Source organism: Argopecten irradians, chromosome 1 (assembly GCF_041381155.1).
Source record: "Argopecten irradians isolate NY chromosome 1, Ai_NY, whole genome shotgun sequence".
Classification (NCBI taxonomy): Eukaryota; Metazoa; Mollusca; class Bivalvia; order Pectinida; family Pectinidae; genus Argopecten; species Argopecten irradians.
The window spans coordinates 11588073-11601806 of record NC_091134.1 but is presented as its reverse complement, the minus strand read 5'-3'; the positions used below and the strand labels follow the sequence as shown (position 1 = coordinate 11601806).

Below are 13734 nucleotides of genomic sequence, written 5' to 3'. Positions count from 1 at the left end.
CTTCAATTACAAAATGGCTGCGCCCACACGAAAGACTGTTGAGCTATTTTACGATGTTGTGTCACCGTACTCCTGGATTGCTTTTGAGGTAAAAAATGCATTAGGTACATCATTAATGTTAATCTAATTTACACCAGTTTGTACTGAGTAACAAGTTCATGTCTCCGCATCTAGCCAGCCCCGAGTCCGACCTTTGACACTTTCAGAATGTGATATCTTTTCCGCTACAACAGTATATATACGTAGCTACCCGCACTCGAGCGTGACACTTTACGATTTTTCAAAATTATTTGAAATCTATGTTTTTTACAAGAATTGTTGTAATTCAAAAAGCAAGTAAACAAACTGATGTACTTATCATGGATTTCAGTAAAGCCTTTGATAAGGTTAGTCACCATCTCCTGGTCCATAAGCTACATGTACATCAGTATGGTATCCAAGGTAAGACCAATACATGGATCAAAAACTTCCTTATTGGCAGATCACAAACTGTTGTACTAGATGGTGAATCATCTGGCACTGTACTTGTTAAGTCTGGTGTACCTCAAGGGTCAGTCCTAGGACCCAGCCTATTTTTATTCTACATAAATGATATTGCTGATGGTATCTCCTCCTCTGTCAGGCTTTTTGCAGACAATACGATAGTGTATTTAACAGTTACATCCACTAGTGATGCCATCGTTCTGCAAAAAGACCTAGACATTCTCGCCAGTTGGGAAAGCAGATGGAGAATGGCGTTTCATCCTGATAATTGCCAAGTTCTGTCCATACATAAATCCCGCAATCCCATACTGCATCATTACCAGCTTCATGGCCAGGTACTAAAGCATGTAGACCAGGCTAAGTACTTGGGTGTCACAACTACCTCATACCTGAAGTGGGGGGGCACATGTTCGTAACATTACTAACTGTGCGAACAGTTCCGGCGTAACTTGAAAATCTCCTCCACCAAGATCAAGGAAAAGGCCTCCTCCGCCCTGGTCCGTCCAAAGCTGAAATCCGCCAGTTCAGTATGGGACCCACATGTGAAAAACAACATAGATCAGATTGAGATGGTACAGCTCCGGGCCGCCAGATTTGTAACCAGTCGCCACAGGAATACATCCAGTGTTGGCAACATGCTGGACCATTTGCAATGGCGCAGCCTGGTGGACCGAAGCTGGGATTCTCGTCTGAAAACCATGTTTAAAATATTTCATAAACAGACTCTCTTTCCAAACTCTCTCCTGTAAAACCCCCACACGTAAAGAATCTTTTTTCCCACGCATCATATACAACTGGAATTCTCTCTCTTCCGAATTTGCAACAAGTGCTACCCTCTCCTCCTTCAAGACTGGACCATCAAAATACAAATATAATTAATCTTCACACACAAGCCTTGCCACACCGAACTTGCACAATCTTCATTCTGTTGAAGTAGGCAAGAATACGGTAGAATAGAATAGAACATAGCTACATTTGTAAAACGAGCTAAGGGTAGACAACTCTCCGATTTTCAAGAAATATACATAACACAAAGTGCTGTCGTTGTGTAGGCCTAGAACAACGAAAATAACCAGAGCTAAGGCTTGGGTTTAAAAGCTCGGTGTATTCAGATTTGGCTATATATAAAGTAGTCAAATCTAGCTACAGTATATAGCCAGATTTAGCGTTGCTACCGGACCTGTTATAGGGCTGTTTCATATCATAACTGTCAATAGACATTACACATTATGACATATTAGATGGTGTCGTGTATAATAACTTATCAAAACTTGCACATAAGGAATATACATTCTCAAATATCGTATATTGGTTACATTTTTGTAATTAATGTACACAAATGAAAATATATGTACTTAGAACATACATGTACAATTCAGTGGTTTCATTATCTTTTAGGAGAGGCGGTATGGTTGCAATTTCAGGAGGTATATTTCTATGCTATCTGAATGCTATCTAATGTAATTTTGCCAAATCAGGCGGTAACACAGCTAGGTTTGCAATGGCAATATAATTGCAAACTATAAGAAACATAATCCATACTTTTTGACAATATAGCGATGTATATGGCAAGCCAAAGTGAAAAAAACCCAACTATAATTGAAAAAAACCCACCTATAATCTTAGTGAGTTTTTCCTTTCTTGCACCAATTGCTACACTGCAGCTATAGAGCACAGTTAATGGTTTCTGTATAAGTCACAGTATAATTATTTTAATGTAAAACAACTTTAACTTGTTCAGTATGTGTTGTATGATGATGATGACGATGAGGAGGAGGGGGAGGATGTGGACAACGAGTGTGATGATGATGAGGAGGAGGAGGAGGAGGAGGGGGAGGATGTGTACAATGAGTGTGATGATGATGATGATGATGATGATGATGATGAGGAGGAGGAGGAGGAGGAGGAGGAGGAGGAGGAGGAAGAGATGATGTGTAAATGAGTGTGTGATGATGATGATGATGATGATGATGATGATGATGATGATGATGAAGTTGATGATGATGATGATGATGATGATGATGATGATGATGATGATGATGACAGTGATGATGATGATGATGATGATGATGATGAGGAGAGAGGAGGAGGAGGAGGAGGAGGAGGAGGAGGAGGAGAGAGGACGGTACAATGAGTGTGTGATGATGATGAAGTGGATGATGATGATGTTGATGATGACGATGATGGTGATGGTGACAGTGATGATGATGATGATGATGATGGTAATGGTGACAGTGATGATGATGATGATGATGGTAATGGTGACAGTGATGATGATGATGGTGACAGTGATGATGATGATGACGATGATGATGATGGTGACAGTGATGATGATGATGATGATGATGTGATGATTATGATGATGATGGTGACAGTGATGATGATGCTGATGATGATGATGATGGTGACAGTGATGATGATGCTGATGATGATGGTAATGGTGACAGTGATGATGATGATGATGATGATGATGGTAATGGTGACAGTGATGATGATGATGGTGACAGTGATGATGATGATGACGATGATGATGATGGTGACAGTGATGATGATGATGATGATGATGATGATGATGATGATGGTGACAGTGATGATGATGCTGATGATGATGATGGTGACAGTGATGATGATGATGCTGATGATGATGATGATGATGATGGTGACAGTGATGATGATGATGATGATGGTGATGGTGACAGTGATGATATGATGATGATGATGATGATGGTAATGGTGACAGTGGTGATGATGATGATGATGATGGTGGTAATGGTGACAGTGATGATGATGATGATGATGATGATGATGATGATGATGATGATGATGATGATGTGACAGTGATGATGATGATGATGATGATGGTGACAGTGATGATGATGATGATGATGATGATGATGATGATGATGATGATGATGGTGACAGTGATGATGATGATGATGATGATGATGATGATGATGATGATGATGATGAGATGATGATGATGATGATGATGATGATGATGATGATGATGATGATGTGATGGTGACAGTGATGATGATGAGGAGGAGGAGAAGGAGGAGGAAGAGGATATGTACAATGAGTGTGTGATGACGATGACAACATTGATGGTTATGATGATGATGTTTATTATGACGACAGTGATGATGGGGCTGATGTTGATGATGAGGATGAGGAGATGGATAATAAAAAACAATAACATTTAAAGTAGACATTAAATGTACAATAAATTTCATTGCTTTGACTTTCTGTTTCAGGTTATGTGTCGTTACAAAACCAAATGGAATATTGACCTGAAGTTAAAACCTTTCTTTCTGGGTGGAATAATGGCTGGGGCAGGTAAATGTAATATTGGTCAAAGATGTACTGTGAATTGTTTGAACAGATATTAGATAATCAGAGTTCAATGTGTCTTAATCAATAATTAGAAGTGACCTTGAAAACAGACCTTGATGAGAAAAAATGAATTATGTTGAAAAAATGAATGGATAAAATCATGTCAATTAAAATATTTTTCATTAAACCTTGAGAAGTGACAGTCATCTTCATACATGACGAAAGGATTTTATCACATGCGGTATTATAATTACTTCACAATTTTTGATTCATAGTTATATTATATAAATTACTCATGAAACTAAATGCAGCAAACATTAAATATGATTTAAGTTCTGTGTTAATTTGTTATTTGATTGTTTAGATAACAAACCTCCTGGCTTAGTCCCTGCCAAAGCTAAATATATGCTGTCACATGATCTCTGTCGGGTTGGCGACTACTACAACATTCCAATTATTCCTCCTGCTGTAAGTATGTATGACGAGATTGCTGTGAGATTTCATACTTTAAGGCTATAAGTGAGGACTATGCGTGATATTTTTGTTGACTGGTAAATCATTTTTCTTGGTTCAAATACAAGAGAAAAAACCCATTAAAAAGTCCTTAAAATCATGTTCATTTCAGCTGAAAACTTGACAGAATTTTCTTAATCATCTGACAAAAAAGTTCCTAGATGACACTTTTGTGCAGGAAAATAAACAAATAATTTTTCCTCTTTCATATTTAACAAGAGTTTTTTATTATGACAATATTGGTACAAACTGGGGAATAAGTATTTTACCCCTAAATATTCACACCCAAATGAATTGAAAGTGCTAGTTACTGTAATAGTATAGGCACCTGAAATGGAAAATCTTAGAAATGGACTTGTCTCAATACTATTCCGTCTTTCATGCGTATTACAGAGTTAGCTCCCTTGCAGGTAGGTATTGATTGTTACGTCATTATTTTGTGAGCGCAAGTAACGTCGTTTTCTCCGAAACGTATGACGTTACGCTCTCAAACACATGACATCACAATCAATACCTATCCACAAGTACAGATAACTCTGTAATATGCAGATTCGGAATAGCTTTAGCAGAAGAAAGCAGATAAAAGTGCAGAAATAAGATTAGATGATGCGTACCTACCCCATCACACATTAACCACAAGGCCCAGTTTCATGAAAATTCCTTGACTTTAAGGAATTCATTAACTTTAAATTCTACATAGGAAAGCATTACAAAAGTTAAGGAAAAATGTTCAGTTAAGGATTTCTTTAAAGTTAAGGAATGTTCATGAAACTGGACCCAGAAAAGATTTATTTTACTCACATCACATCATTCACCTCCAACGTTTTGCTTTATATTACTTTTCCCAGAATCCTGCAGAAGTGATGTTTATTAAGGGAACATTGATGCCACAGCGTTTTCTAACAGCTGTCGACATAAAGCGACCAGACTTAGTAGAAGATTTATCTAGACAGTTTTGGATAAGAGCGTGGAATAAGGTAACAGATCATTAGCTTTGAATTCATTCATCAACAATAACCGTGACTTGTAAGAGTATTTTTTCTTTGTTTTCGTGATAAATCCAACTTAATAATTGGCAAATTCTTTTTCTTGATACTATGATGAAGGGAAAAAAAAATCTGAGAATGCCGCAAAAACCTGATGTTATTGTGACGTCACAATTATTTTATCAAGTAGTGTGAAAAATTAATTACATATATATATGTATAAGCATCGATCAAGTGAATTCTCACAATATTTTGCAAACAAAATTTATTTCATATACTGATAAAATTAAAAAAAATAATGTCATCAATGCTACATTTATTGAAGGAGTTTCTTTTGATCAAGCTCTGACATTTTGAACTGTAGGGCCTTATCAAGTTTCACATGTAGGTTCCTCTAGGACATCTTGTTGTGCACATTGCATTTTGGGACCAATCGGCCAACAAGATGGCTGATAAACCACCATCTTGGATTTTGACAATCGAAGTTTGTTACCGCTATTACTCAGAAAATTACAATGAAGGAATCTGTCTCAAATTTCATGTGCAGGTTCCCATAGGTACCTAGTTGTGCATATTACATTTTTGGACTGATCAGTGAACAAGATGGCTGACAGGACGCCATTTTAGATTTTGACAATTGATGTTTGTTACAGTTATATAGATGTATCTAAGAAAATACTAAAATGATCTTTCTCAAATTTCATATGATGTATTGTCTAGTAAAAGTTTGAAATGCAAAGAAAAGATCCATCTTTCCATTGTTAGACGTAGATCATTCTTTGGTGGGCACCAAGATTCCTTGGGATCTCTTGTTTGACTACTAAAGTTTTAAAAAAAGCAGAGAAAAGATCCCTCTTTCCATTGCCAGATATACCGTAGATCAATATTTGGTGGCCACTAACATCCATCTGTGATCTCTCGCTGAATTTTTCTGATAACAGAAACTACCATTATGTAATTTTGGAGGCTGAGAATAAAAGACAGAATTTCTTAAATACCAGTATTTCATGCATTTGTTTGATATATATATATATACTTTTATGTAGTTATATCATTTGAGTATCAAAGTAAGTTTTCATTCTTTGCTAAATTATTATCATCTTTCAGCTTGTCTTTCCATCCATCTATCTGGCCATAGACAAAAAATTTCAGGATAATTCATAAACTACTGAAGCAATTTAATTACTGGTAACCAATATTAGAAACTCTGTGTTGATGTGGATGCAGGTTTTCAATGGTCAAAAGTTCGGTTGCCATGATTACCAGTTCACTACACAGGTTTTGTAAAATGGCCTATAACACAATAGCATTTTGTTTAAACTTGGTAAAATGTTGTAACACATTAATGTCTATAATTTGACACATTATCTGCTTCAATAATAGTTATCATGGGACTTTGTATCACTTGTCCTACAAATCTTCTTACCTCTAGCCAAAGTCTAAAATCATTTTCAGATTTTCCTTATTTCTGACCAGTTCTTAATTCACCTTTACTTTAGAACTGTCTTAATAAAATAACGATGTAACTGTAATTTCTACACTCCTCATAAAAGTAAAAGTCTTAAAAAGAAACAATTTGATAATTACGATTGCACAATATTTCAGGACCAAGGGATTTCTGATGAGGAGGGCATCAGAGAGGTATGTTGAAATTGCTAATGTTATATTACTTGTGTCACTATGTCATAAATTATATTGGTGGTGATTGGTGTTAATGCCTAATGTAATACAAAAATCCACGAATCTGAATTAAATTATGTGTGCTGGGTGAAAATTTTGACCTATACTCATCATGCACCGTCCGTCATTGTGCGCCGTTCGTAAACGTTTAATTCAAATGACTTCTTCTCTATATCCAAAAGGCCCATCGCACTGATATTTGGCCAGTAGCAAGCTGGGATGAAGGGCTACCAAGTATTTTCAAATGAATGATCTTAACCTTCATTCGAGGTCACATGGGTCAAAAAGGCTAAAATCTTTAAACAAGTTCTTTTCAAGAACCGAAAGCCCAGGGTACTCATATTGGGCCTGTGGCATGCTTAGATAAAGGGCTAACAAGTTTGTTCAAATGAATGATCTTCATCTTTATTCAAGGTCACAGCGGTCAAAAAGGCTAAAATCTTTACACAACGTCTTGTGATTAACTAAGAGGCCTATAGAGACCTAATATTGAGCCTGTAGCATGCTGGGATAAAGGGCTAACAAGTTTGTTTAAATGACCTTGACTACTGCCATTCAAGGTCACAGGGGCTAAATAGGCTAAAATCTATAATTTTCTTCTTGTGAATAACGAAGAGGTCTAGAGTCCTGATATTTAGCCTGTGACATGCTGGGATGAAGGGCTACCAAGTTTGTTCAAATGAATGACCTTAACCTTTATTCAAGGTCACAGTGGTTAAAATTGCTAAAATCTTTAAACAATTTCTTCTGAATAACTAAGAGGCATAGAGACCTGATATTAGGTCTGTGACATGTTGGGATGAAGGGCTACCAAGTATGTTCAAATGAATGACCTTGACCTTCATTCAAGGTTACATGGGTCACTTAGGCTGAAATCTTTAAATGATTTCTTGTAAATAATTAACAGGCCTAGAGACCTGATATTGGACCTGTGACATGTTGTGATGAAGAGCTACAAAGTCTATTCAAATGAATGACCTTGACCACCATTTAAGGTCACAGGAGTTAAATAGGCTAAAATCCTTAAAACGACTTCTTGTTAGCTCACCTTGTCATGGCGCACGTCCGTCAACTGTCGTCTGTCATCCATCATCCGTTAAATTTTCACAAAAATCCCTACTTGTCATAAACAGCTGAATGAATTTTCACCAAATTTGGTCTGAAGCTTCCTTGGATGAATGGAAATCAGTCTTGTATAAACGGTAGGTCTGGTCCCTCAGGGGCCTGAGGGGCAGGGCCAAATAGGGAAAATATAGCAAATATTTTAAAATTCTTCTTTTTCTGTAGGAATGAAGGGATTTAGTTCTAATTTGGTCTGAAGCTTTTTAGCTCACCTGGCCCGAAGGGCCGGTGAGCTTATGTCATGGCGCAGCGCCTGTCGTCTGTCTGTTCGTCAACATTTCTTTTAAAACACTACTAGTCCTAGAGTTCTGCATGGATTGTAACCAAATTTGGCCAGAAGTATCATTGGGGGAAGGGGAACAGCGCTTGTATTAATTTTGGCTCTGACCCCCAGGGGCAGGAGGGACATTGCCCAATAGGGGAAATCGAGGTTAATCTTTAAATCACTACTAGTCCTAGAGTTCTGCATGGATTGTAACCAAATTTGGCCAGAAACATCATTAGTGGAAGGGGTATAGAGTTTGTATAAATTCTGGCTCTGACCCCCTAGGGACAGGAGGGGCGGGGCCCAATAGGGGAAATAGAGATAAATCATTTGAATCACTACTAGTCATTGATTTCAGCATGGATTGTAATCAAATTTGGTAAATCCTTTAAATGGCCACTAGTTTGAGTGACGGGGAACCAATTTTGTATAAATGATGGGTCTGGTCTCCCAGGGGTCTGGAGCGCGAGGCTCAATAGGGGAAATATAGCAAATTCCTTAAAATCCGACTGTAGAAATAAAAAAATGAATAGATTCAGTTTAATTCTAAAGTCTTCAAGTTGGTAGCGCTAGCTTGTGTTCTTAGCTTGAAACAAGAGAACGCTACAGGCCCAATGGGCTTTTTTGTAAAGCTATGAGACCTAGAGACCCGATATTGGACTTGTGGCATGTAGGGCTAACATGTACATTGTATATTAAAATGAGTGACCTTGACTTTCATTCAAGGTCAAATTCGTCAAATATATCAGAAACTGAACTTCTATTACAGATTTCTTTTTGTTGCCTTAATTGTTTGCCACTTCTATTCAGATCACCGTTAAGGCCCATGGGCCTCTTGTTTTCAGTAATCTATTGAAAACTATAAAGTGTGTTGAATTAAACTCTAAAAATCATTCAAATGCATGAACAAACATGAATGATGTCATGGAAACTTTAGTTACGACAGAAAATTTATGCACTGTAAAAGTCCTAGTTTTTTATTAGCCCACCATCATCACCGCTTTGCGGCTCATTGTTGAAGTTTGTTACCGCTACATGTATTTCTCAGAAGTACTGAAGCGATCTGTCTCATATTTTATATGTAGTATGTTTGAAAAAGTTTGAAAAGCAGAGAAAAGATCCCTCTTTCCATTGTCAGATGTAGATCATTCTTTGGTGGGCGCAAATATCCCTCTGGGATCTCTTGTTCTTTATGCATGCATGTTTAGTTAAATTAGTCAAAAATATATCTGCAGAAGACACAATTAATAACAATTAATAATAAGTCTGTAAAATATCTTAATTCCCAAACTTTTGCCAGATCTATACACCCGATATATTTATGACATCAAATTTAATAACATTTTGTATACCTACATTATTGTAGTACACAAAGTCAAATTTTTAGAGTTAATTGGTTTCTGTTTGTTTTGACATAATTTATGTTTAGATATATAACATAAATTGATATTTTAAAATCACAAGTATATTTTGTTTTTGCCTTTGTAGACTTGTAAAGATATTAACTTCCCTACCAACCTCATGGAGGAATGTCTACAGAAGACAAAGGACCAGACGGTGAAAGATAGACTGAAACAATACACTACAGAGGCCTTGGAGTTAGGGGTAGGTTATAATCATATATCCTTGCGACCGCCAGCAGGATTTGAACCTACCTCAATTATGATACTAGGTTATAACAGATGGCATAATTCATGAAAACAGTTTGCATCTAGATTTCCGTTTGATGCTCTTTTCACGATAACAACCAAACCTTCTTACCGTCTTCAATAGCTTTTGTAAGGTGATTTAAATCAAGATCACATCTGTTTACATGTATTATGGTTCTAATTTAACGAAAAGGAATCTTTATCATTTCGTTATCATGTCACGTTAGTACTTGCAACACTATTTACTTTCACTTCTCACATCTACTATATCAACTAACCAAGCCTGATTTCTAAGATTTTGTATTTGAAGGTCTCATTTACTTTATCACCTAACCAGGTCTGATTTCTAAGAATTTATATTGGAAGGTCTCTTTGGTTTGTATAACTTTGTAATGCTGTGTTCTTATAATTACAGGCTTTTGGATCCCCTATTATTGTCGCTCATGTCAACAACAAACCAGAAATGATCTTTGGATCGGACAGATTCCCAATCTTAGCCAAAATATTAAGTAAGTTAAACCTTTTCTATTCATGATAATTTCTATTGCAATAAATATTAAATAGATATTGCAGCTGTCGATTTTGTGTAAAACTCTGTACGCATTCTGTCTGTGATCTCTTTCCTCGCCACTTTACCGATGCCATTAAGGAGCGGATGACGTCATATTGATGTGTTCTGACCGTCATCTAAAAGCGGGAATAAGTCGTGCAATATGCATATTTGTATATGGCTCAACAATAAGTAGTTAATCGTTATCATTGTTCAAGCAGCAATTGAAATTTAAATTAAAAAATACATTAAATAAGTGAAAAATATCCTATAGTTTCTTCTAATTAAGATAGTTTTACATCAACAATATCTTTATAAGATTATGGAGAAAGGAATTCTACACCTTATATATTGACTCTTTCATATGTGGATATGAAGGATAGGGATATTCTACCCGAGGGTCACAAAATGTAGTAAAACCCGAGGCTTGCTGAGGGTTTTGCAACATTTTGTGATCCTGAGGGTAGAATATCCCTATCCATCATATCCAGTTATGAAAGAGTATTTTTCTTTCATACCTCGACGTTTTATTGCAATTTTTCAACTATAATATCCAGCCATTTTGAAATAAATTCGAAGAAATCCACGACTGGAAGTCAATTTTCTATACATGAAAAATTACGTGATACTTTCAACACAAATTCCTTTGTTTGCATCTTTTATAGTAAAACCAGTCATATTGGTGTAAAAAATGTTAAAATTTTACCGAGAAAATAGAGATTTTGTTGACGCCGTGGCGTCACGAGGATTCATTGCATAGCTAGGTGGCCATGCAATACAGCCTCAGGCGACATGAGTGTATTGCCCTGGACCAGCCAGTATTACACATGTATAGGTATGAAAGAAATATACATATGTTGGCAAATCTGAACCTGATTAGCTGATGTAATTGTGCTAGAAACTGATCAAATGACTCATAGTTTTCGAATATAGAATTTATACCACAATCGTAAGTTATTTTAAGGCTTTAGCGTAAAATATGTACCTACAGTGCGGCAAAGCCTTATGCTATGAAAGAGACCCTATCATTGCGATTGGTTCAATTATTCTAACAAGTTACTAACACCACCTGGTGAACAAATGATTCAACATAATAGATATTATTTGATATGATTTTTTGTGAATATTTGAATTATTACAATCCAAACAGGACCATAGCTCAATTGTGCATTAAAATTACACACAATCAAATTCTTTACTGATTAAATAATATATTGTACGCATAGCATTAAATGTTAAATCATTTGAAAACAAATATTTAAACCTCTGGCATCTAATATCCTAAGACATATCACAATAAGTTTAATAATATTGTGTTATATTTTAATTCAAAATATTATCTGGGCGATTACGTATAACAAAACTTTCATCATTTTCATAATTGGAAAGAAATTGTAAATTAAATCAGCATCTTGTCGAGCTCTACTAATGGAATTTTCAATCAACATTACATCACCAAATGACGAGTACTCGGCTATAGCGTATTCATTCGTTTGGAATAAATTCCATATCCACGAACCACTCGTTATATAACTTCTCTCTCTCTCTCTATATATATATATATAGTTTATCTTTTGATTAACAATCCCTTAAGTATACTACAGTATTTAGTGATGGCAACAGCATAATGTGCAGATAACTATAATTTCATGTATGAAAAAAAGGTTAAAACTACTTCCATCTAGCTTCTAACCGTGTCATTATCGACATTTCGTTAATATTACTTATACTTACGTCAGTATTAGCAGGGCACTACATATATGATGTTTGTTTTATTTCAGACGAAGAGTGGATGGGCCCGCTCACAGAGCTGTCAAAAGCTAAGTTATAGCTGGATATATATAGAGTTATATATAGTAATATAGAGTTATATAAAGTGATATAGAGTAATATAGAGTTATTTTGCGCGTAGGTATCTGTTATGACATCATTACTTTCTGAGCTAACCCGTATCGTTTTCACAGAAAAATATGACGTTTTGCTCTCAAACCCAAAACATCACAATTCCAACCTACCCGGAAGCGTATATAACTCTGTTGTTTTCAGTGCGACATTATGATAAATTGTTAATGATTGAAATTATATATATATTGCAAGAAATAGTGTTGTATTGAATGACGTGTGATTGTGGAATGATTCAATTACAATGTAATAGATAGGAGTTTGATGTATTATTTAACATGATTATTGATACTCACTTACACATTGATGTTTATTCCTGACAAAACGTCTAAGCCTTCATCTTAATCTTGTTTAATTTTGCAAAAATCTATTCAAATACTATGATTGAATATAACTATAATGACAATGGAAGATTATCTCACTATTGAGATCTTAATCCATCTATAATGAAGACAGAATCATCGAAATTTATAGAATATCTTAATATACCTACATTTGTATTCACTAACTGTCATTGAAGACATATGGGTTTTTTTTATCTATAAGCAGATATACTATGGAATTGTGATTCATTAAAACATTTTTTGTGAGAAATCTGTTTGAATGTTTATTGTTATTGTATTGACGTGATTAAATCATTGATGTGCATTGAATATGAATATTTATTTTTCATTTTTTAATAAAACAACTTTGAAAATTAACTTGTAGTTTTTACATTTAAAGTACTTCATTTATTTAAATTTATATTGACGATTCCGGTATTTGCATTTCAACTCTGTAGAATTTTTCGATGTATCGTGTTTAAAGGTTAAAGATTTTAGACCCTGTTTAAATTATTTTATACCTATATATCACTTCTAAGGTGTACATAAACAAAACTTTGTTGGTAAACCGTGTATGCATCTGAAAAAAATTTAAATATTACCGTTGATTCGTAGATTGCTCAGTTGTTCATAAATTTTGGCAAAATATGCAACAAATATATATTTCAATTTAGTTAGTCCACTGGGTTTGGTTCATATTTCCGTCAATACATGACCATGCCATTAGTATATTAATAATTGTCAATAGCATGACCTTTAAGCATCGAATCCGTTTCGACATTGTCATACAAATGGCGGCTATAGATTTATAATAAGCAAATATGGCATATATGGAGACGTTCCAATCGATACCAGTTTACATATTTATCTATATATTTATATATATAATGTCATCTGAACATAGTGACGATACTCTTTTATGAAAAAA

At 35.3% G+C, this 13734-nt stretch overlaps 1 protein-coding gene across 2 annotated transcripts; it reads left to right on the top strand.

The window, feature by feature from the left end:
• Window positions 1-13136, top strand: LOC138317620 (glutathione S-transferase kappa 1-like). 2 transcript variants are annotated; one of them, XM_069259419.1, is made up of 9 exons: window positions 1-88; window positions 3738-3819; window positions 4181-4284; window positions 5178-5306; window positions 6921-6956; window positions 9871-9987; window positions 10447-10540; window positions 12363-12435; window positions 12466-13136. In XM_069259419.1, the coding sequence occupies exons 1-8, from the start codon at window positions 14-16 to the stop codon at window positions 12410-12412; spliced, it is 687 nt and encodes a 228-aa protein (XP_069115520.1). In that variant the 5' UTR covers window positions 1-13; the 3' UTR covers window positions 12413-12435; window positions 12466-13136. The 2 variants fall into 2 exon arrangements, with proteins under 2 accessions (XP_069115520.1, XP_069115514.1); XM_069259413.1 differs by having other exon boundaries at window positions 12363-13136.
• Window positions 13137-13734: the final 598 nt, after the last annotated feature.

Bases quoted from the DNA above. Each gene is read 5' to 3' on its own strand.
- LOC138317620 (XM_069259419.1), top strand. From the start codon at position 14: ATGGCTGCGCCCACACGAAAGACTGTTGAGCTATTTTACGATGTTGTG. The intron at 5,307-6,920 runs GTAACAGATCAT...ACAATATTTCAG, and splicing joins GGATAAGAGCGTGGAATAAG to GACCAAGGGATTTCTGATGA. The intron at 10,541-12,362 runs GTAAGTTAAACC...GTTTTATTTCAG, and splicing joins AATCTTAGCCAAAATATTAA to ACGAAGAGTGGATGGGCCCG.